Source organism: Parasteatoda tepidariorum, chromosome 4, assembly GCF_982258835.1.
Source record: "Parasteatoda tepidariorum strain Cologne lab strain chromosome 4, Ptep-v5.0, whole genome shotgun sequence".
NCBI lineage: Eukaryota > Metazoa > Arthropoda > Arachnida > Araneae > Theridiidae > Parasteatoda > Parasteatoda tepidariorum.
The window spans coordinates 118,363,555-118,389,606 of record NC_141758.1 but is presented as its reverse complement, the minus strand read 5'-3'; the positions used below and the strand labels follow the sequence as shown (position 1 = coordinate 118,389,606).

Below are 26,052 nucleotides of genomic sequence, written 5' to 3'. Positions count from 1 at the left end.
TTTACATAGTTAAAATTTTTTTTTATTTCTAGATTTCCAATTTATCAGTCATTACATTAGTAGTAAAATAGTTCTTTATTAACACTCATCAAACTAGTAATAAATAACTAGAGAATCTTCAGCACTCTTTTTTTGTGAAATGTTTTAATTAAGTACGTTCGTTTAAGTCATGGCCGTTCACGGAGTTGAGACATCAGTTGCTGTTTATCCACGATGTCCGCAGACGCACTCTGGACATCCACTGTATCTGGTCTCAAGGCGGCATCCTGACCCACACTTTTGAGGGCTGCACTGAATATTGGAGCCACCTGAATAAATGATAACATTAAAACCAACATATACAGTCTCTGACGCACTATAATATACTATGTATCAGGTGATACTATGCAGCTTTATTGTTTCTGCGCGCATGAAACCGGTTTAATTGCACTTGTTTACGTTCGTGTATCAAGGGGTTAAATTAAACAAAATATAATATAAATACGACGAGTGAATAAATTTTAAACGATATATTATATAAATATAGAATATTTATTATATTATAAAAATTAGACCAACTTATTAGACCCATTGTATTAGTAATTGCATGTTTTGCACAAGTTTATATGCAATATATTTATATTTTATATATATTTTTAACTTATTGCATTACAATGTTAACCAATTGATATACGAGCGTAAACAAGTGCAAACCGGTTTCGGCCCCGCAGAAAAATAAAGCTGTATAGTATCACCCGATAATTCAGATTTTACATAGATTTTCATAGTGTGTCTAATAATTGCGACAGGAATTGTACACAAAAAAATTGAAATAGCATTAAAACACGCATAAATTCGAATGATCATAAAAAGAAAATAACAATAAACATACTAATTCTGCACTTAATCGGCATTGCAATATATATAAAATATCGATATTCAACGATATACCATATTTACCATCCTTACTAATTTATGTCTTTTGTTGACAATGTATTCGTTACCCAACTGAAGATGTTTATTTTCAAAGTTCGTAAATAATTTTAAACCTGGCTAAAAATGAAAACTGACATTGAAACTAGCACACTCACTATAACATCGCTCTAAACAACCATCGTGATATTCAATAATTATCGTTATTGGAAATGATAATCGTGATTATCGTATACGTGATATTTACTGTGTGATAGGGTATTACCGATATTTATGTAGTGGAATTACATTTATCTCTGGTTAGTATTGTTATCGTGATAAATTAAAATATCGATATATCACGATCTATTATTTCGCTTCAAAGCATATATCACCACCTGATACTAAGCATAGTTCAAAAGGATTGCTTGAATAAAACTATACTTGTTCTGTATGTTGTTGTTGTCTTATGCCACTTGTGAATACTGACAAATCTATTTTAAGGCAAGAGGGATGTGCTTTTCACGTGGCGCCATCTATGGCCATGTACTCGTATTACGCCACTGCCCGAATTACAGGGTGGGCACATTCACACACGATTCGCAGATAGTAATTTTTGACTTGAACCAGAGCACGATGCATTTGCGCTCCAGTACCCCCCGAGGTTTGTTATGGTTGTACTTTGTGACTCTTTGTGACTATGGTTGTACTTGTGAGATTTAGCGTAAACCTGTAACCATTTTGAGCTCGGGGAGTCCTCGGCCGGGGGAGATTGAACTCACGACCACTATCCCAACCATAATCTGTTCAGCACCGGGATAGCCTGTTTGGTGAGGCATTGGTCCAAGAGGCCGAGGGATCGATCCCCGCTGGTCGAAGACTCTCTTCGCAGTAAATGGGAACTGATGCACGTTAAATCTGTCGAGTCACAAAGTCCTCCATGTTCCCATAACAAATCATACCCCTGGGGGTACTCATCCAGGAGTTTCCTTGTCTTCTGGATTGGTACAAAATTACAAGGCTACCGAGTTGAGCATTAGCAGTCGTAAACCCATAAATTCAGTCGGCTGTTCAACGACGGTTAAAAAAGTGTATAAAATAAAAATTTCTTATGAAAATGTATTTGTATATTACATAAGTATTGTATGCATGTGGTTATAAATATAAAGCTTTTGAATTCTATTTTTTTAATATTTCGCCAAAATGCTGCTCTATTGCTTTCGCCTTAGTGATGTAAAAAAAAAAAAAAAAAAAAAAAAAGGAGACAATTTGACAACTCAAATGCAAGAAGAAAGAAAAAGGAAAAAAAAAGCATATACGAACTGGAAATGGTTTGTTTCCTGCCTTTATTAGAGTTTAAATAGAATATATATGGATAGAAAATGAGTAAAAAAGGGAAATAAAGTCAATTTTGGAGATAAAATCAATTTTATAACTTTTAGGATAACGTGTGACCAATATCAACAAAATAATTCAAACTTCTTATAATTGTTGATAGAGTTGAAAAACGTTATGTTTTATCAAAATTTCATAAATTACTATAGTAATATAGCAAAGGCGGCTATTCGAACAATTTTATTTTTTTGAGGGAAATCATTTAATTGAAATTCGTTCATTAATTTTTTTTTAAATTAAAGGACAGAACATGCGGAGATTTTAAAAGTCGTTGACTTGAGCTCTTTTAAGTACAATAATAATAACTAAAACAAAATGGCTGATTTGTATTTCTTTCGATTTTGTTTGTCAGAGAGACTGAAAAAAAAAGGTTTTTACAGCTATATGGTAGACTGAGTTATATAGATTTCTACCATATAGATTATGTAGAAGGGAAAAAAAGCTAGAAAGAAAGGAAATAGGAAAATGGAAATTAAAGAATATTTGGCAGTAAAAACAGAGAGGATTTTTGGGTGAATGTTTTCCTTTAATGATAAGCTAAAACGAAAAAAATTTAGTACAAAACTTAGTGTATTCAATTATAGGTTTAAATAAAAATCTTTTAAAAATTTCTGTTTTAAGCTGTAATTGAAGAGCAATAAAACAAAAATGAATAAAATTTAATAACAAAATCCCAAATTGTTTCTTCAAATAACTTTTATAAAATATTTGATTTAGTATTATTATTTAAATCAATTAGAAAAGTAAATTAAAATGGAACGAAAAAATATGAATGCAATACAAATTACATATGGGAGTTATTCTATGGATAGTTTGTTAAACAAAACAAAAGGGTTATTCATGTCCCATTTAGACTCAGTTAAGGTTTTCTTTTATTTACTTCAATTCCGAATTCAAATAACAATCTCTTTTCCCAGAAAAAGTCAAACACGTTGTAAATGTACAAATCCGGTACAACACTTCTCAAAAACCTTAAAAAATTTATTATGCTTGAAAAAGTTATTAAATTAATGCTCTTATTATGAAATTTTAAAATCATTAGAAAAAAGACTAAAAAATGTGCGCAATAAAGATTACAAACTAATTAGTTCAGGAAAAAGAAAAATATTATAAAATTAATATTACGACGAATTATCATCGATTTTTTTTTATATTGGAGTAAAATGTCCTAAAATCAGTTTATTTGTCTGAAAAAAATTAAATGATTGTAACCGCCTTTCAAATTCATAACAACTAAACTACACTGTTGTAAGAAATTAAGAGAATTCGCAGACTGGGCCGATTATCTCTAGAGCTACTGGAATTTGAAATTAATGAAATTTGAATTGAACTTTAATTGAGATTTGATATGTGCATACATTTATACTATATAATACAAAGAAAATAGTCATTCAACAATTGTAATACGCATGCATGATCGTGCTCAACACTCGTTGGAGTCGGAAGGTTTGAAGTAGCAGTTGCAGAATAAACACAAAAAAAGTGGGTTAATAGGGGGTATGGTCCCCTCTTACAGATATGCAGACCTTGCCGCGTGACTTCATACTTGAAAGAAAGCAGCTTATCATTTGATACCTTCCGACTCCAACGAGTTTTGAGCACAATCATGCATGTGTATTACAATTGTTGAATGATTATTTGTTTTCTACTGTATCAATGTATGTACATTGATACAATACAATATTTTGACATTCTGTTTAATTTTTGAAAGCAAAAATCATTTCAAATGGTGACTTACCGGTGTGTCTTCCACCTCCGCTGCAATCGCAACTTGGACAGGGCCTTGTGTTATAATTTATGGTGCAACCCGCATCACATCTCGGAGGAGAGCATCTATTAGTTTGAGGGTTTATATAGTCATCTGTTCAGAAATAAGAAAAAGGTATTTTAAAAAAAAAATTAATTTTTCGTTAGTCAAATGCCATATTTAAATACTTGAAATATCTTAATATGTTAAAGAGTGTTTGCTAGATGACACTGAATAGAGCATCATTGTATCACCTTACGTACACATTTCAGACCAGCATTATTTCAAGCAAGCCTTATTAGTGTAAATATTAAGCTGCAATACCTCAGTGATTAAGAAACTTGACGGCGATGCGAATAACTGGGGTTCTATGCCCAGTAGCGGCTTGAAGGCCAACCAGCATTTCCGTGGCCAGCTTGCCTGGCCGCGATGTTTACCACGTTGATAATACCGTTTGTAACGAAATTGTGGAATCTCACCCCTGGCAGGCAGCAGGCTGTTGCCGGAATCGTATAGATATTAAAATATCAGTTCTGAATGCTACAAAGTGTGTAAAACAGAGTAATGGTGTAAGCTAGTTTGCCTTCACTTCATGCTAATATTGTTTTCAAAACATAATTAAGATATCAAATGACTCTAAAGTATTAGAATGTTTTTTAGAATAAAGATGCAGCATATTTGAGAAAACTTTAAAAAAGCAGATTCTTATATCTGGGCCTTTTGCCGACCAGGTGGCCGGGCGGTCAGCGTTCCTGACTGTGAAGCCAATGGTTGTGGGTTCGTATCCCACTCAGGGCATGGGTGTTTCTCTCCGTGTGTTGTTCTCTATTGTGTGATGTATGAATGTGGCCCACTCTATAAACGGGTATCTGTGGCAATGTGGCGTGAAAACGTGCAATTGGACTTTGTTGGTCCGTTTTTCGTTCAAAACTAAACAAATACAGGTTTTTAATATCTAGGAAAAAGAAATTTGTAAAAGTAGGCTAGGGCTTCAAAAGTGACCTGTTAAATCTTTTTATTAAATACTGGTTTAACACAAGTCGTTTCTATATATAAAAAAGTAAAATTGAAAAGAAAAAGGCATCGTATTTAAAATTGGCTCACTTTGTCTTTTAAATAGTTATAATCCTTACAGAAGTTGCTCCTTACTTCGAAGATGAAGAAAATTAATGTATGCTTGGAACTGAAGACAAATCTTGCTTTTAGTTCTTCAAAAAACCACAATTTTTAATAACGTTAAGTTAATTTCAATAACTAAGGAAACAAATTGAAGAATCTAGATCGAGTTTCAAAACTGTCTTAAAGCCCATTTTCACCTAGCGTGACGTCAAAGGAATTGTGAGAATTACATGAAAATTCTTCTGAATTGAAAAAGGACTGCTTTCACAAATCTTTTTCAGTCTTTTCAAAACCATGTAGTAGCTAACGGAAGAAAACATTCTTTTAGTCAGATAAAAATCTTTATAATCGCAGATATTTGTGTCACGGCATGTAAAAAAATTCAGACTTTAATGGAGTAATTTTTTAAGAAACTACAAGCCGCTTCTAAATATGAAATAAAATTAAAGAATTAAGTCAGAGTTTCATAACTGCCTTGCTTAATCCTTCAATTATGTAAAGTTACAAGTCGTTTGTAATATCCAAGAAAATAAAATGGAAGAAATAGGCATGAGTTTCAAAACTATCCTCTTTGGTTCTTCAAACAACAAGTCAAGGAAATAAAACTGAAGAAATAGGCATGGATTTCAAAAGTATCCTGTTTGATTCTTCAAACTAAAAGTCAAAAAAGAAAGATGAAGAAATAGGCATGGTTTTCAAAACTATTCTTATTCATTCTTCAAACAACAAGTCAAGGAAATAAAATTGAAGAAATTGGATTAGGTCTCTGGCAGGCGTATTAAATCTTTTAAAAACAAGAACACTTATTCACAAGCAGTTTCTAAATCCAAAATTGTGCTTTTCGTTCAAGGAGACTTTGATACAGCATTAGGTACTTCTAACAGTATGTAAAAAAAAGTTAAAAAGAACAATAAATAAACTTGAGAACTGTTGAAGGAAATATTCAAATATTTGTTGTGTCTGACCATGCCTTTAAAAACAGTTTGCTTTAAAGCAAAGGCAATAAAAGATTCCACTCTGCCTGGAAAAAAGTATACAGATGTTTGTGCAGTGCATAGTCCAGCCTGTGCTAAGTTCATGCAATAAAACAACCCAAAACACTTAGATGATACTCACCTCCGATTCCATAATCACATTTACAGGTTGGGCAGGGCTTAGCCGAGTAATCAATGCTACAGCCTGCCTCACACAGAGGAGGGTCGCACTGCAACTGCTGAGCTGGATTGCGATCACAAACACAGCTGGGACAGGGTCTCGTGTTGTAATTCATCCTGCAACCGCTTTCACACCTCAGAGACCCACACCGAGACTCATCTGGAATGAAGCTGCTGCATTTGCATACGGGGCATGGCTGCGCCGTGTAGTCAACTTGGCATCCAGCCTCGCAGAGAGGGGGTGAGCACTGCTGTCTCAGCTGGTCGGGTCTGGATGGTCTATTGTTACAGACGCAACTGGGGCAGGGTCGCGTGTTGTAATTCATTCTGCAACCACGATCGCACCTTATGGAGCCGCACTGCGACTCGCCTGGTCCTCCATTGCATTTGCAAACAGGACATGGACTTGCTGTATAGTCCACCTGGCATCCGGCATCGCATACGGGTGGAGAGCACTGCTGTTTTGGATTGGTGATTTGTGGCTGATTGTCGCAAACGCAAGAGGGACATGGTCTTGTATTGTAGTTCATTCTACAAGGAGCAACACAGTTGATGGGACTACATTCTGAGTTGTCCCTCAGACCACAATTACAAGTAGGACATGGCTTTGTAGTATAGTCTACTTGGCATCCCGATCCGCACCTGGGAGGTGAGCAGCGATTTGAACGCACGCTTCGACCTAGCGAAATAAAGTACTCTTAAAATAGAGGTCTCTTTTTTAAAATTAAGTATCAATAAAGTCCCTGGCCAAACTATTCGACGCACTATTAGATTCTATGTAAAATATTAATTATCAGATAATACTATACAGCTTTATTGTTTTAACGCGGTTTGCACTTGTTTACGTTAATGTATCAATTGAATAAATTAGACAATATATAATATAAATTCAACGATTGAATGAATTAAACGATATATTAAAGATAGAATATTTATTATATCATTTATTATATTAATACATTATAATAATTAGACCAAATTATTAGGCCCATTGTAGTGTTTTAATAATTGCATGTTTTGCACGAGTTTATAGCAGTACTTTTATATTTAAACATACAAGTAATGGGTGTTTGATCAGGAGATCTTTTATACACTTCATATTTGTATTTATTTTTAACATATTGCATTACTATGTTAAGTAGAAACCTGTTTCAGCCCCGCAAAAACAATAAAGCTGTATTGTATCATCTGATAATTAAAATTTTACATAGAATCTTACAGTGCGTCTAATAATTTGGCAGGGGACTGTAGATTATGAGGTAAGAAAAAGGGTATTTACAATAGACAAAAATCTAGTGATGATCGCAATTTTCCACTGTTTTCCGTACATTTTAATTTGCCGGAAAATCGCATGATAGGATTCCGTTTTCCCAATTTAATTTCTTCAGTTTTTTGGTTGTCATAAGCATAAAATTCATAAAAGTATTCTTTTTCTGGTAAAATGTTTCTGTATCCTAATCTTAAAGGTATATTTACCTATAATATTTTCTTTTTCTGATTCTACTCTGGTATTGTTATGTTTTTGATTTTATTTGTTTTCCAAATGAAGACTAAAATGGTTGTTTCTTTTATTATAACGTGCCTCATTACGCTACATTCTAAGATAAACCTATTTGAATCGGTTTTAAACGTTTAAAAATAATATATATTTTTTGGTGTGAATTGCACTAATATACTATTATAAACTGCAGTTCAAAAGATTCGTTAGATAATTAAGAACTTAACAATCAACGTGATGCAAAGTGTTAAATAGTAAGCAAAAATGTTAAATAACAGTTGCGAATTCATCAAATTTGTTATGACAATATACCTTTAATGTCAAATGTCACTTTAAATACTGATTACTATGCAATATTATTATTCATAAGGAAATGCTTGGACGTGGCGCATAAGTGTAAGAAAACGGAATTTTTTAAAAATTTTAAGTGAATTAAATAAAATATTTTAAGTGAATGAAATCAACTTTTATATTTTATTTTATAACCGTCGTTGAACAGCCGACCCAATTTTATGGGTTTACGACTACCAATGCTCAACTCTGTAGCCTTGTTATTTTGAACCCCATCCAGAAGACAAGGGAACTCCTGGATCGAGTATTGGAAGAAATTTGTATTCGTGGAGAATTTTTTGATGGAGCTAACCCGCATTTGCGTTACACGGAGAAGAAGACAACGTGAACCTCTCACGTTCAGCCTGACGGCAAGGAGACTCTAACTCGTGATCTGTCTACCACTGAGGATATTTCTCGTCAGCACTGTGGTTGGTGCAAGCCGGATCTCCGCATTGGAAGGCGAACGCCATCGCGGCTCGATATTAACTTTTGTAAAAAAACTGTTTTATGCCTGCTTATAACTGTTTTAACAGTACAACAATGATTCGGAAATAATCATCGGGTTTGATGAGCGCGAAGTGAAAATGCAGAGGGGCAACGAAATGCTATGCAGTGTAAGAACCCTGTCTATGCTTTAGAGATTTTAAGCTTTCCCAGTATTAAGCCCTAGGTTCAAATTGTGTTGAAATTTTCCAGCTCATGCTACTTTTCCAATGAATAACATGGGTCAAACTGGTAGAAAAGAAAGTATCTAATGTTGTAATGTAGAATGTTGTGACTAACGGTTAAAATAATTAGGTTAATGTTCTCTAATACAATCTTCTTATAAAGCATACATTTTTTCTCAAGGGGATCTTTTTGTCGTCGGACTGTCAGTGCGAGTTTTTCATTGGTTGTATTTTCATACAACGCAAATCAGGTCTAGTATCACTTTTTTAATTAAAATAAATGTAGAGTTTCTTTTTCAATTGAATTTAAAATTTTAATTGATTTAATGAAATGAATGGTGATGTGGTCGTCATTGCCTCAGATTCCTTCATGGAAATAGGCTTTTTATCATAAGTGGTAAAAGTTTAATTTTACACCCAATATTATCCTTAAGGGGCCACAGTACCCAAAAAAATTACCAAAATATCGATACTTTTTTAGTTGGTTATAATAAAACTTCAAACTATTTCAAATGCACTGAAAAAGATCATCTCTCTATCTACATTTTTAAAAGAATTATGATTGATTTTAGATTAACCTAAAACAGAAAGTTGATCATCAGACAGATTTTTAAAGTGCTTTTTGTTCATAGATGATAATTTTGTATTTTAATCTTAATGAAATCCCTAAGAAATTTTTTCTATTTAAAATAAAGCTTTGAAGTAAACTTATTTATCTTAAGTATAAATACACTTATTTAAACTGGGCATGGAATAAGGATCTTATGAGGTATTAAAACTTTTACAGCATGTTATATATACCTAACAGTAATTTTTAATTTTACCTAACAGTAATCTTCTAATTGATATATCAACAAATGAATGCACAACATTGTTAAGAAAGCACTATGAAAAAAAATTGAAAATATGTTAAAACAAAAAAACCTTAAAAATTTAAAAATTTGAATTTTTTCAATTTCTTTTAAATTTAAAAAAATTAAACAGTTTAATTATTTTTTGAAGATAAATTATTGATTATAAGTTAAGCGAGCATGTAAAGCTTCCACAAAATGAATGATTATACCTTTATTTAAAAAAATGTTGCAAGGGTACTCTGACCCCTTAACTTGTAATAATGTCTGCTTTTAACTTTTGCAACTAAAAACTAACTATAGGTTAATTACTCCATTAGGTTAAATAAGCATTAGTCAAGAAATTTCTGAAATATTTTGAAAATTAAATCTTGGTCATCCATAAAAAAGCAAAGATCTTAGCCACACTGTATTAAAAGCATATTTTGAAATAATTGTAGAATCCAATCAACCTCAAGATAAAATAGTAGCTTAAAATAGTCAAAGCAACTTAGAAACTTTTTTTTTTAAAGTTAGTAATTAAAAAGCTGCCAGTCAAAATGATTTAACCATTTTTAGTACCTCGTCTGCATGAGCAACTTGGGCATGGTCTTGTTTGGTAGTTGATGCGACAACCTCGGCCACAATTGGGTGGGCTGCACTGGACTTGTCTTTTCTGTCTAGATTGTTTGTAAGCAGTTTCTGAAAGAAAGGAACACAAAATAATGAATATGAGAAAAGATTTTTGTGGATCAAGTGACATTTACAAAACACGAACTCTTATTTAAATAGGCTAGGTTTAGAAATTTTATTTCCGGTTAACGTTTTTAATGAAATAAAAACTTAACGTGCACAAATAGAACACTTACACTGGTCAAAGAAATTAAGAGAATTAGTAGACAGGGTCAATTATCTCTAGAACTACTTATTTTAATGAAATTTGATGTGTACATACGCTGATACAAAACACATAACCATCCAACAATTGTAATACACATGCATGATCGTGCGCAACACTCGTTGGAGTCGGAAGGTATGAAATTGCCACAAGACAATTCAGGCCAATTGCCACAGGAAATGAAAATCTACCTTATTTCAAGTATGAAATCAAGCTGCTAGGCTTGTATATCTGTAAGAGGGGACCATACCGTGAACCCCGGGGGTCACGACCATACTCTTCTTACAGATCCTATTAACCCATTACCCCTATTAACCCATTTTTATTGTTTATTCTGCAAACGCTGTTTCAAACCATCCGACTCCGCGATCATGCGTGTGCATTATAATTGTTAAATGGTTATTTGTTTTGTATTGTATCAATCATATCAAATTTCATTAAAATCGGTCCTGTAATTCTAGAGATAATCGACCCAGTCTGCAAATTCTTTTAATTTCTTACACCAGTGCATATAACCTCTGATCTAATTGTCAGATTTTTATCTACTTATATGCAGATTTATTCTTTTGAGGGTAAGTTATTTATTTATTTGTAGTGGAAATATTTAATTTCCGATATCCGACACGGAAGTGCATTTTCTCTGTATTACTTCTTGACGGATTTCTGAATAAAAAAAAAATGCATGAAGGCCTCTGCTAGGAAGTTCGGGAGCTTCAATGCCTATTGCCTTTGTTGCATTCCGCTGGAATTGTTTAAGCAAGTCAAACAATTCCCCCCTCACAATTATAAAATTTGTTTATCCAAATATAATTCTCAGCAATTATTTGTAATTTTTTATTTTCTTTGTTACTTAATTTAATGATAGTCGTTTTTTTTAAAATGCAGCATAAATTTTTTTTGCACAAAATCGAAAATTGGAATCTAATTAGTCAAGTAATTTTTAAAAAATAAAAATTAAAAGAAAAATTGTGGTAAACAAGCTTTACGATTAATGTAGATAGTTTTAAGGGTATGGCCAAATATATGTAAAAAAAAAATTAAATAAATAATGAGTATAGTTTGTTCACCAGGAGCTGGCACTTGACTCCACCTTCTCGGACGCAGAGTTCATTTCAACGCGGGAGTAACAGGAGAAACATCTCCGCGCTTGAAACTATGACAACCCTTAATGAACGCAGAACGCAAACAGTGAGTTCTTTTTCAACCACTTACTTCGCTTAATCATCTGCTATTATACCTTTCTTTACTCTAGCTACAAATATATATTTTAAATTTAAAAACTGCTGTTTCCCCAGCAAAATGTCTCAAAAAGAACAAACTCACTCAAAAGTGAGAAACATCAATTTTATGAAATATTTATTGTTACAAAAATGCACATGAAGATAGCGAAATAAATATTTTTGTCATACGATCGCCAAATAGCTACCATCTTCAGGATTGTTCACATTCTTCTCTGAAAAATAACGAAATAGTATCGTCGGATACCGCGTGATGAAGGCAACTCCTGGTGAACGAACTATAGTTTATACTTTTGATAGTTCCTCCGATTAAACTATTTTTCAGATTACAGCTAACCCCCATATTTCAAGGATTCAGGAAGAAAAAGAATTTTAATTCTTCCCTGTTGACCTACAAAGAATTATATTTATAGAATTCCCATATTTATTCAGTAACTAACTAATATTTTTGAATTTTTTCCCTTTGTTCATCAAAATATGTTTTATAGAGATAATCGTTGACACGATTATAAATACTTTAAAAACGTGAATTTTGTAAAATTTCAAACTTATTAAAATTTCTAAAATTATTAACAACATTAAAATTTGAAATTTATAAATTAAGGTCAATAAAAAAATCATTTCATTGAATAAAATGTTTAGTCAAAGAACAATTGTATTTGTATCCGGTCCCTTAAAATATTATGTACACAAATATATGGCATACTTAAATTTGACTTCCAAAGCATGAAGATAGAAGTTCTTTCTATACGGGGAAATCTGATTGCAAAACTAGAAGTTATCAGGGTGCTTTTTTGTATAATGCACGTAGCACCCTATTTAATAACCTCATCTAAAAGTGAACTGTAATTAAATCTTTTTACCTGTGTCTTTGCATGAGCAGGATGGACATGGTTTAGTGCTGTAATTTATTTCACAGCCAGGACCATCACATTTCGGCATATTACAGGATACCTTAGGTTTTTCATTGCATTCACAGCTAGGACATGGTTTGGTATTGTAGTTAATACTGCATCCTGGTTTATCACATTTCGGCTCACTGCACATCACTTGGGGTACTTCTTCCGCCCCATCTGAAGTAACAAAAAAAATAATATAAATTTTTTTTAAATGTCAATTTCTAATTAGGTCATCAAGGAATTTTCTTATTTTAGTCACTTTTAACGGAATAATTAATAAATTTTCTTCCATATAAACCCCGTGGCAGAATCACAACGACACGGCGACATTGTCGCAGAACGTTATAGAGTTCTTGCAGAAAGATTTTCCTTTTGAGAAGCTTAAAAATAATTACTTTTCTTTTCTACAGAAATTTACACGTAATATTTGAATCATGCAGTTAGATAATCACCTTGTAACGCGCTCAATTTAAACCGACAGTATCGTAAATCGATGTAAATTTTCGATTGTATTTTTGGCAGTTATTGATATTGATTTTCACGTGGATTTAGAATATCCCGATATATTTCAAACAATATGGAAAATTCGAATCGTGCATTTGAATATTGACTTTTTAAGGCAATAATTCTATCGAAGTTTGGGCAGTTATTGCTATTGATTTCTCCACAGTTTTAAAATTCCGATATTTTTTATACAATATTATTTATTGCAACAATTTTGTCTCGAGCACGCATTTGAGGAGTCCGATTCGCGTGATTTCGTCATCAATCTTTTTTTTCGGCAATCACTACTACGGATTTCATGATTTTTCATTATCTTTTTTTATTGATATGATTATTTACAAATTACGAAGAAGGAAATAATTTGTGCACTCCCCAACAAAATGCGAGAATACCACCCGTAATATTAGAATAAAAAATTATTACACGTGCAATTAAAAAAAAAGTTATACAGTTTTTCTTTTGTAAACACAGCGCTTTTGTTACTTTAAATTGGTAATATGTATGTTTTTTATTATTAAAAATATCTTCCAGAAAAGTATTAATGCAAGAGAATTTTGTCGCAGAAATCTTGAGAAAATTCCATTTCGTTTTTCTCTCATCCCTATTTAATGAATGAATTAATATTTGAAACTACTATATAAACATCAAGCATCATCTACTACAAGTTCAAAAAAATGCATTTGATAAAAAATGATTGATGAATAAAATTTAACGATTGAAAATTTGATAGGGAGATATAGACAGAGTGTGAACTTAGGGTGGGAATTGAATAAATAGATTTTTAAATATGATTTTATTGTTATAAAAGAAAAGGAAATGAATTTTTGCTTTTGTTTAATGAAAGAAAACATAAATGTTGATCAAATAAGGAAATAAATCAAGGATCACCTTTGTTGCGCTCTATAAACATTAAACTTCTGTGATCAGAACGTCATAACTTTAGTTTTCTCCATGTTCTTTAAATATTGATTGCTCTTTGAATATTTATCCAAAAATTGAAATATAGTACAATTCTATAGATGATTTATAATAATAACAGGAAATTAAGAAAAAATAATGCTTTTCATTAGAGTTTTTTTTACACGTGCCTATAAATATTTTTTCGAAATATTAGTAATCTTTTTACCGAATAATATTTACTTACTAAGCACCGATGCAAAAATCTAACATAAATATTAAAAATATGACTAAGTAATGAGATACTTTAACTTCTCCATAAAAAATGACGCAACTCAAATTTTACTTCACAGTCACTTTGAGATTCAAACGAATAAATTTTTTTTCCTAGCTATATTAAAAGCAATTTTAAGATTTTTCAAATTACTTTTAAGCTTATCATGCCATTTTCTCAAAGTTGTAAATTTAAAGACAAGAGGAATTTGTACTTCCAATAAACCTGAAGTTTGGTATGTCTCATATTATTTAAATTAATAAAGATTTTGCTTAAAAAATTAATTATTCAAAAAAAATTATCGTCCTAATTATGATGCCTTTTAAATTGTTTCTTAAAAAATCTGGGTAACATACCAAATATATATACCAAATATACATACCAAATATACAGGGTGTTCCAAAACTATATTTACAACCTCTAAAATTCATACCTTCGAACATGAACAAGATATTTATATTCTGTCTTTTGCATGTATTACTGCAACTAATAAAGTTTTTTTTCAATAGGCTGAAAAGTTATAAGTGAGGATGTGGACACCACAACAGAAAGCTCAATGCCTCTCATGGTTCATAGAGACGAAATCAGATACACAGGTTCAACGGAACTTCAGGACAAATTTCCAAAGAGACCCACCATCCAGACCCTCCATCCGTGCATGACACACAAGCTTCATGAGCACCGGATCAATATTGCATAAAAGTGGAGCCGGACGACCCAGCACAAGTTCAGAAAATGTGGAGCGAATACGGCCATGAGAAGCATTGAGCTTTCTGTTGTGGTGTCCACATCCTCACTTAAAACTTTTCAGCCTTTTGAAAAAAAAACTATGTTAGTTGCTGTAATACATGCAAAAGACAGAATATAAATATCGTTCGTTTATGTTCGAAGTTATGATTTTTTGAAGTTGTAAAGAGAATTTTGGAACACCCTGTATATTTACTTAAAAAAACTGTCAATAAATTAGAAAACTTTTGCTAGAGAAAATCTCAAGTGCCAAATTTTAAAATATATTTCCTGATTAATGTATTGTAGTGCTTCTAAAACTACAAAAATACAGTGCCAATTCACTAGTATATAAGACACGCTAACTCAATTTTTGTTATGTGTTAGGGTACCTTTTCATAGATGATGGTTGACATTGTCTATAGCTTCAATGCCACATTGGTGACCTCCCTACGTGATGTGAACCTTGACAGAAACTCCCATTTCAATGTAAAGAAGCTTTTCATGACAGTAACACCCACTTTGATCTGAACATGCCTACTTAGATGGATGGTCCACATTGAACAATTGACTAACGACTTGTGACGGTGACATTATCCACCTCCTCGTGCGACTGCTACTCAGTCTCGATCACACACAACGTATACACTCGATTGCTAAGGGCAAGACAGGAGCGAACACGACCGTAAACTTAGTTCTTCTGATCAGCACTCAAAAGTACGGTGATCTTAACAGAACTCTCCCGGCTTTTCACAAAACAGCAATGATTCAACAAGTGGTATCCATTCATCGAATTCTATCACAGTTATAATTCCAGGGGGGAGTACTGTGGTGTTTCTACCACTACAAAAATACAATTACAATTCACTGGTATTTAAGGCAGGTTAACTTGATTCTATGGTAGGGTACCTTTTCATAGATGGATATTGTAGATTACTCCTGGCCCTACATATATTAGTATTTCGAGTTGCATGAAATGACCTCCTTAAATTTCTTCTTAATAGTATGATTTGATTACGCCTAATGATATTTCGGTACCTTATGTTAGCTATTGTAGTTTTCACGAAGCTGAAATTAGTTTGACAGATCTAACCATCTGGTAAAGCGAATTCTATCAAATTTGGAACAAGTGAAACTTTGTCTTTTGAACTCTTTTGCTTGCATATCAATAAAATTGTTATCTACATGAGAAGCTCGCATCCAGATAATTAAACTTAAACTAGCGTTAGTCTGTAAACTAATCATTCGATTGATAAACTACGAATTAAAAAACATGCATATATTCTCTTTATTCATTTCAAACGAATTAACATAACTTAAAATTTTTTTAAAAATTAATATTTCTATTAATAATGTCCGCTAAAAGCACCATTGGAATCATACTAATCACTAAGGCCCGGATTTTGATGACATCTGCATTTTTTTGCATTTTTTGCATTTTTGGACACTTTTTGTCTTTTAGAGCATATTTTTAGATTTATAGGGCATTTTTCTTTAAATTTTGGGGCGTATTTTGCATTTTAATGCATTTTTTACAGTTTTTTGTTAATTTTTTCCAATTTTTATTACTTTTTTTATCAATTTTCATTATTACACTGGCTTCCAAACAATGAAGAAAATCTATACAATATTAACAGGTGAAGTAAAATCTTTTCAAATTGAAGAAGAATTGTCAGCAAGTGAGACCGTCTTTTTCAAGTACGCACCTATAACATCAGTAGACGTTGAAAGAAACTTCTGCAGGAATGAAAATTTACTTTCAGACAAGAGACGCTCGTTTACATTTCAAATTATCAAAAAACATTTAATAATCCAATGTAATTCTGATATTTAGTAATATTATGAGATGGAAGTTGTTATATCCATTAAAGTTTCGATACAAAGTAAAAATATTTTGGTGTCAATATATTTTCCTTTTTTGGTTATTTTAGGATATAAAACAAATTTTTCAAACTTTAATGAACGTAGAACAAGTATTGCATTGTTTATATTTTTTAAATGACTCATAATAATTTTAAAGAGCAAAAAATTTTCTTAATTCAATATTTTTACTTTATTTAAGGTATTTTTTGCGAAATTTTTGGATTTTTAAGGGCATTTTTTACCTTTTTTAAGGGCATTTTTTACCTTTTTTAAGGGCATTTTTTGCACTTTTTAGGGGCATTAGTTGAGATTTTTTAGGTCATCAAAATCCGGGCTCTACTAATCACTATCGAGGGAGAGTGGGATTGAAGACATGTTTTTCTGCCGACAGAGAAAAATGATAAGGGGAAAAGTTAAAATGATGATAAAAATGCGACACCTCAAAGTTGCAACAGATTTTGATACTTTTATCTTCATAAACTATTCTAGCAATATGACAGAATCCGAGAACGCTTTTGTTTCTTCTTCTCTTAAATATAAATTTATAATACTCTATGGACTACTGGTGACTTGTTAATGATTCAATAAATATATATAATAAGAACAGTCTTTACAGAGCACCTTTGTTTTTCACTTGTTGCTCTACTTTAAGAATATTGAAAAATAAATAAATAAATGAAATGAAACAAAAAATAAAAAGTACAATGTAAATAAAATAAAAAAACTCAGAGTTTGTATGTTAGTACAAACTGAAAAATATTTTTTCCATCCCATGATCTTTTTTATATAAAAAAGAGTAAATACGATTATTTTGTATCGTTACTTCCTTTTTTTTTGCTCGAAAATTAGTAAATAATATAACAAAAATATCTCAACCGTTTTCAAAAATTGAAGGGTTGTTTGAGCATGCATTTTTAATAAGTTAGTTGCTTTATTACAAAATAGAAGAAATATTTACAATTATTTAAAACTTCGTAATACACTAGAGTACAATTCTGCATCATCTTACCCGACATTGACAGTTTTTGGTGTGGAAATAATAGGATAAAAATGAAAAAAAGGTCGAAAAGTAAACATTCCTCATTAATCACAGATGATATTTTATCAGTAGCGATAAGGTCATAAAATTATGTAACATTAAATAATAATTTCAAGCACATTTATTATGTATAAACCTTTGAAAGTTCTTCTCTTCGCATCATAATGCATTTTAAATGAATGAGATTAATTTGTAGATAAGATATTCAAGTAAAATTATTAACGCGAACAAACATTTTGAATAATTTAAAAGTTGCAGTTACTTATTTCAAGGCTGTTCAGAAAGTCATTAAAATAATCATGAAGACTAAGAACGATGAATTATTTACGAAGGATTAGTTATCGTTTTTAACGAATGATTCGGCTCTGTAAGTTATTAAATTGCAGATAGTAAAAAGACAAAAAGTTATGAATTATTTAAAAAAAAATTCCATATCGTTTTCAAAGCATTCCATTCCGCAAAACATTAAAATGACAAATGGTTAAAGACCAGCAATATAAAGTGTTTAAAGATAATTAGTATTCATTAAATGATGATCCTATTTTGTAAGACTTTAAAAAGAATCCATAACTCAAAGAAGACTAATAATAGTGAATATTTTTTTAAAATATTTAGTGATCAATTTTAAATGCATGATCTCAGTCTGTAAGACAATAACATGCTAATAGTTGTATATGTCTAATAATTATGAATAGTTAACGTATAATGAGTTATCATTTTCATTATATTACACTATTCGGTAACTATATTATAGAATAGTTAAATGATAGAATTACATTAAATGATAGAACAGTGAAAGACGATCAATAATGATGAATAATTTAGAAATCAGAATTTCTTATCTTCAAGATATGATCTTACTCAGTACAAGATATGATCTTACTTAGTACAACAAACAATAGTTAAAGTCGATGAATAATGATAAATTATTTAAAAATCTGAACTTCTTATCTCTAAGACATGATCTCATACCGAAAGATATTAAATTGAACAATAGTCAAACACGAATATTCAATAATTTAAAAGTTTTGAATAATTTACTTATTAGAATGATTTAAAAATCAGAATTTCTTATTTTCAAGATATGATCCTACTTAGTAAAATTAAATTAAACAATAGTTAAAGATGATCAATAATGATAAATTATTTAAAAATCTGAACTTTTTATCTCTAAGACATGATCCCATTCCGAAAGATATTAAATAAAACAACAGTCAAAGACGAATATTCAATAATTTACTCATTCGAATAATTTACTCATTCGAATAATTTAAAAATCAGAATTTTTTATCATCTTAAGAACATGATTCCATTCCGTATGTCATTTCCTACGGATAAAACGAACACCTTGTCATTTAAGAACAACATACATTTTAAATAAATCTTTTCGAAAGTCCGGAACAGAATATCAAAATGGAATATTTTGTGTCAAAAATTATTCTACTCACAACTAACACCTGCAACGCCGATGACAACGAACAAGAAGAGAAGATAGGGTTTCATGTTTTTCCTTCAGGAGAAGATGATCTGCAGTAAAACGATTCTACTGGGTTCTATATATGGGATCACGTGACACCCAACTCTTACACCTCTGAGTGTCAAGCGTTGCAAAAAAAGTAACTTTAAAAAAGTGGTTTGTCAGTAATGCTTCCTCTTCGCGAATTGCTTTTTAGTTTTTACTCCGGGTGGATAACAATGTTGACAGTTTAAGTCAACTTTGTTGAAGAAAATTGCATTGTGTCAAGTGAGGATTATTTGATTTGACATGAAGTGCTCTGTCACGCCATTCTTTTGCTTCATTGCCTTTGTTTACAAATTTGGTTTTCACGCTAATTGCCACACCTATTCTCGAAACTGAGAATTGATATTTCATTAACTAATTGTTAAACTTGCAATATTGATCTTACAAAACTAGTTATCTACCTTATCGGAAATAATCATCTTTGCTAATGTTGTAAAAATGATAAGGTCAAGAGTTAAAAATGCCGAAACACATCTTGTTATTTTAGTTACCGTTCTTCGACAATGAACATTAAACTATGATTTAAACTGAGAGATTTAAAATAATTATTAAGAATTTTGTCTTCTGATCATGCAGGAATTCGGAATAATAATAAGAATCTTCCAAATTTATTATTATTATTACTTTTTTTTTATATCAAGATAATTATATTTTTAGATATCAATTTTCAGATATCAAGATAATTATCTCTCAAATGGGGAGAAAAATCATATTTCTCTTTTTCAGAAGTTGAGAATTATTCATATCACAATTGATTTCAATAACTGTTAGTTAAACTTATAATTCTCTAAACTTATTATTCGATTCTATTATTCGTAATTACTTCTATTAATATTATTCTCAAAGAATTAGTTAACGACATTATTAGACGTAATTACTTTTGTTATTGGGTGGCAAATAGTAAGAGCAAGAATAAAAATATGCCAACTATCGTTGAATTGCCGACTCAATTTTTGGGTTTACGACTACTAATATTCAACTCCGTAGCCTGGTAATTTTGAACCCAATCCAGAAGACAAGGGAACTCTTGGATGAAGTATTGGGAGAAATTTGCCTTCATGGAGCACTTTTTGATGGAACTAATTCGCATTTGTGTTACAGGGAGAGGAAGACCACGAGAACATCCCACGGTTAGCCTGCCGGCAAGGGGACTAACCCATGATCCGTCTATCACTGAGGATATTTCACGTCAGCACTGTGGTCGCTGCAAGCTGGATGCGGATTCGTATTGACCAGCCATTGCTAGAATTCGAACCCGGTTCACCTCATTGGAAGGCGAACGCTCTATCACCTGAGCCATCACTGCTCAAAAATTAAAATTAGACGTAATTAGTTTTGCTATCAGACATAATTTTGTTATTTGCTAGGTGGTAAGTAGTATGATTAAGAATAAAAATATGCCAACTATGTATAGGGGTAAATATATGGGCTAAATTACTTAGGGGGACGAAATTAAATGACACAGTCTCATTAGCTGTCTAAATATAGCGCACGAGAATTTTTTTCTTAAATGTTCTAAATATCGACTAAAAGATTAATAATTTTTATTTAGTTCTTGTCTTTAACTTCAAGGTGTCTAAATCGATAACAATTAACGAAAATTCTTTTTATTCGTTTGAAATATTGAGAGGGACATCTACCCGTATTACCTCTCGCCTGATGCTCATGGGTTAATAATGTAACGATTGCAAGGGATAGTAATCATAAAACTTTCAGTCAAATCAAAAATAACTGTAGAATTAATATTCATTTTAGACTTTTTAAATCATTGTTTTTTATATGTTTTTAGTATGCTTAATAAATAATGAAGGAGTATAATAAATTAAAAAGAGTTATTGTGTTCAATTTTTTATTTATCGGTTGCTAAATCAACTCAACCGATTTTGTTCATTCTTGTAAATTTTGCAATTAAAAATTATATTGTTTAAGAGGTTTAAAAAGTTGAAAGCTCAAGAATTCAGAATTTTCAGATTAGTAATAAAAAGTTAAAAATATTATTTGTATGATATTATATTTTTGGATAAGCGAGTTATAATTCAAAGAAAAGCCCATTTATTTAGAAAAATTAAGTGAAAAATAAGAGTTATTTCGTATCGCTATTCAAAGATTCCTTTCATTAAGTAATAGCAATTTTAAGGTACATTTTTCAGAGGCCTAAAATTGATTTCATTTGGAAATCGGGTATAATTCCAAACGAACGTATTATACTTGCACTTCGAGAAGAAGATCAAACATACCCACACATGTGACCTATGACGTCATTGCTAGCTGATCGTCAATATACAAAATGGAGCGTCAAAGTTGAGTTAAGTTTTTCCACATAAGTTAGACTGTTAATTAACACGAAGTTAATTAAGTACAGCTCCGTATCACACATTGGATTTGTTGAAATATAATTCCATCGTAGTTTTATTATTTGTTTATATATTTTATTGTAGCGCGTGATATATTTTCGTTTTGTGTACCTGGCAATTTCGATGCATAATTAGTTTGTTTATTTCCTACATGACTACGTGGTTGTTTTTGTCCTAAGTAAGAAATATATGGTGAATGAATCGAAATCATAGTGAAAGAATCTTTGTGAAGGATTATAGAATGTATCCCTTAAGGGAATTGATAATTGACGGGGTAAGTTAACTCGGAACTGAATGAAAAAACAGTCGCTAACGTAAACAAGGTCACGTTTTAAAGCCAAATAAGGATCGAGATACACACACTACGTCACTTGCAGGCATACCATTATCAGACGATCGATATTGTTTGTTTACAAACGAGCAGAGAAGGTGATGCCATCGCATCGCACGATGCTGAACATTTACAGAAAAAAAAGGAAACTGTAACAAAAAGAAATGTATGCTTTTAGTTATGCCTAAGAAGAAGGTTTATATTAATCTGTCAATTATATTAAATATTTTTATAATATTTAATTTCTATACGGATCCGATTTCTTAAGCCTTCTTCAAATCTATATTTAATTTTCTCTCTGTTTTGCGTGTATCTTTGATGAGCAGACTAGCTTTTTTTTAAAAAAAATATTGTGTAGATGCAGCCAAAATTGATGGTTCTTAATTTAAAGATTGATTATAAAAAGACTTATAATTCAAGTCTTAGTAAATTCTATTAAAACATTTTATGATATGTTATTTCTATTCGCTTTGTTTCTGTTAAACCCAGATCGAATTCCTCTAAACTTTTTCTACGCGTTTGATTTATATACTAATTTAATTTCTAGAATTAGCGCATCTTTAATTACAGATTTTTTCTTTAGCGTAAAAATAACTTTCATTCTTATGTTTATCATATCTTACTGAAATTATTAAATTTTAAAGTTACTGATTACTGAAAATGGCTTTATTTTACCAAGTAGTGTAAAAGAACATTCTTGAAAAACCTAGATCTAACTTTAATGTATAGTGTTTCACTAAACGAATTTGATGTTGCCCCGATTTTTGGCGTTGAATTACATGAATTTTTTTTTACTCTTTCCACAAAATACCAGATCTTCAGTGACTTATAGAAATAATGTTTCCAAATAGATAATCAATTTAAAGAGAGCCGCGATGACTCAGGGGATAATGCGCTTGCCTTACAATGAGGTGAACCGGGTTCGAATCCCAGCAATGGCTGGTCGATACGAATTCGGCATCCGGCTTGCATCGACCACAGTGCTCTCGTTCCTAGGCTGGAGTGGAGCCGGACCAGTAGCAAAGCTTTGGGATATAAGGGTCCATATAAATAAAGGGTCCATAACGACCTAGGTACATGTCCAAAGCTTGGAGAAAAGAAAAGTCCCCTTGCCGTCAGGCAAACCGTGGGAGGTTCTCGATTTCTTCCTCTCCATGTAACATAAATGTGGGTTAGTTCCATCAAAAAGTCATCCACTAAGGTAAATTTCTCCTAATACTTGATCCAGGAGTTCCCTTGTCTTCTGGATTGGGTTCAAAATTAAAAGGCTACTGAGTTGGATATTAGTAGTAGTCGTAAACCCAAAAAATTGGGTCGGCTGTTCAACGACGGATGCAAAACAAAATAAAATGGGTAGAATAATATTATAATAATGCAATAATGCATTACAGTATTAAATATTAAGACGAATTTGAACTGGGTTTAAAAGTACCAAAGTAAATAGAAATGACACATTAGAAAACTATTTAATACAGTTTACGGAGACTTAATAACTAAAATATAAATATCCTTGCAACACAATTTGAAATGTATGTATACATATTTTAACAGTGAACTTTTGTTTCATTAACAGTAGAACAGAAAACGTAACTCTCGTCAACTTTCATTCAAATATAAACAGTCTACGGATGATTTCTAAAGTGTGCCAACATTGGTGGTTTCTGAAGAGAAAATATTTTACGTATGGTGTTAAAGAGCGTGAGCGTGGTGTAAACTTTTCTCTATGTAAGTCGTTTAGAACTAGCATTACGATTTACTTCTTTAAAATTGTATATGAAAACTGAATTTGATGTTAACTTGGAAAAGAAAGTGTTTCATCACACAACAACATCAAATTCGGAGTGTGTTCGATTACAAGAAAGAACGAGGGCAAGATTTTGACTTTGCTTTTTTGCAACCAATTCTTCTTCTAAAGCAGGACATTTTACTAAAAGTTTTATAATGATTGACAGAGCGATTTCAGACTAAAAGCTATTCTGTTAAGTAATTATAATGCTAAAGTAGACACTAAATGTGCAATATTTTAAAAATTACCTACATGTATAAAACGCTTAATAAGTTTTATACAACTATTTAATTAACTGTTGTTATATCCTCATCTAAATGTACAGAAAAATAGAAATTTGTAAAATTATAAAGCAAGTTAAAATTAAGAATCTAAAAATTTCGCAATTTAAATATTGGTATAGATCAATTGGTAATCCAATAAAGAGTTCAAAAATAGTTTATTTTGTTAAAAAAATAACTCTTTAAATTAAGGCAGAAATAATTTTTTAGTACACGAAAACAATTTAAATGCAGAAAAAATAATAGTTGAGATGACAAGAAAAAAAAGTATTATTGCACAATAATACTTTAACTGGAGAAATATAATACTTTAAACGACAAGGAAAATAAACTTTTACACACAAAAGTACTTGAAATGCAGAAAAAAAAATAATACTTTAAATGTCGAAAGTTGGCAGTATTTTGGAGTAGTTTTTTTTTAACCGCAGTTTTTAATCTATGTACAAGCGTAAGCACATCATGATGCTTTATTATTTAGTTTCTATATTCTATAAATAACGAAAATATGATTTTGTGTCTATTTTTTTGTTCGGCTTAACTTCTCAACAAATACCGATGAAGACAATACTCAGATTTGCAAAGAAGATTGGGCAAAATATCTACGGTAAATTAAGGCTCAAATGATGCTTTTAAGAATTCATTGTTGGGGTAAAAAAAATACTTTAAAGACCGTTTCCGACAAGGACTTACCAATTTTTGCTGACATCTGCCGTAGCAGTAACCGTATTTCATCTCAGTTTTGAAGAGGATGCTAAAAAAGTATATTTTTGTTCCGGTTCTTTTTATTGCTATATTACTGCAAATCAGCCCGACCTTGTCAGGTTATTTCGTCTTTGTTTGCGACCGCAATGGGTTGAAATGGTCCCTTTTAAAACATCACGTGACACTCATGGTATTTTTCTACGCATTTTTAAGATACAGAAGTATGGCAACAATGTTGAAGGGTTGTTGTCCATAGCGGTTGCAGTTTATTTTTAAAAAGATTTTTTTTAATGATTTCATTAGTTTATAGTTGTTATCAGTGTCCAAGTTTTCTAAAGTAAAGTGCACAAAATAAGAAAAGAAAACATATTAATTACATAGTAGTATTTCAAAAATATTTCGGTTAATGTAAAATAATAAAATTAATAATTTTAAAAATTTGAGTTTTACTAAAGATTATTTTTGATTAAAGAGTTTCTCATTTGTGTACAAAAACAACTTAATTATTATTATTTTTTTTCCTATGGCAGGCACTGAATTTGAATCTTTGCCTATACTATGCCAGAATTGTTGCTCATTTCGCGTTACCCAGTGGGCACCTGTGAACCAAAGTCACGGAGGCGAGCAACATTATCCACGTCACACTGCCACAAACCCGTTTATAGGGTGGGCCACATTCACACATCATACACACAACAGAGGACAGCACAAAAAGAGAGAGAAACATCCATGCCCAGAGCGGGATTCGAACCCGCAGCCTATGGCTTCGCAGTCAGGCACGCTAACCGCTCGGCCACCTGGCCGGCACTTAATTATTTAAAATGGTTCTAAAAGATACTGATGGTACTTTAAAAAGTTGCAAAAGTTTATATACCTCTAATTTCAAAATTAGTTCGACTATTGATAACTAAAATAATAATCAATAAATAACTGTTATTGCATGAAATTATCTTTGGATAAATGAATTTCATCGCTTTCGATTTGCTAAAAGAAAAATCTCGAGATATGGCGTAATTCGCAATGCGTTTTAGCAACCTTAATACAGTTTAACCCCGCTATAGTGAACCTTCAAGGGACCGAAATTTCTGTTCGCTATAACCGGG

General features: G+C 31.5%; 1 protein-coding gene across 1 annotated transcript; it reads right to left on the bottom strand.

Moving 5' to 3' along the window:
* Positions 1-6: 6 nt before the first annotated feature.
* On the bottom strand, positions 7-19,504 carry LOC107438041 (uncharacterized). The gene is made up of 6 exons (XM_016050201.4): positions 19,422-19,504; positions 12,635-12,844; positions 10,218-10,337; positions 6,269-6,985; positions 4,025-4,147; positions 7-308 (listed from the first exon to the last, which is right to left on the bottom strand). Exons 1-6 carry the CDS (start codon positions 19,474-19,476, stop codon positions 205-207), a joined length of 1,329 nt encoding a protein of 442 aa, XP_015905687.3. The 5' UTR covers positions 19,477-19,504; the 3' UTR covers positions 7-204.
* Positions 19,505-26,052: the final 6,548 nt, after the last annotated feature.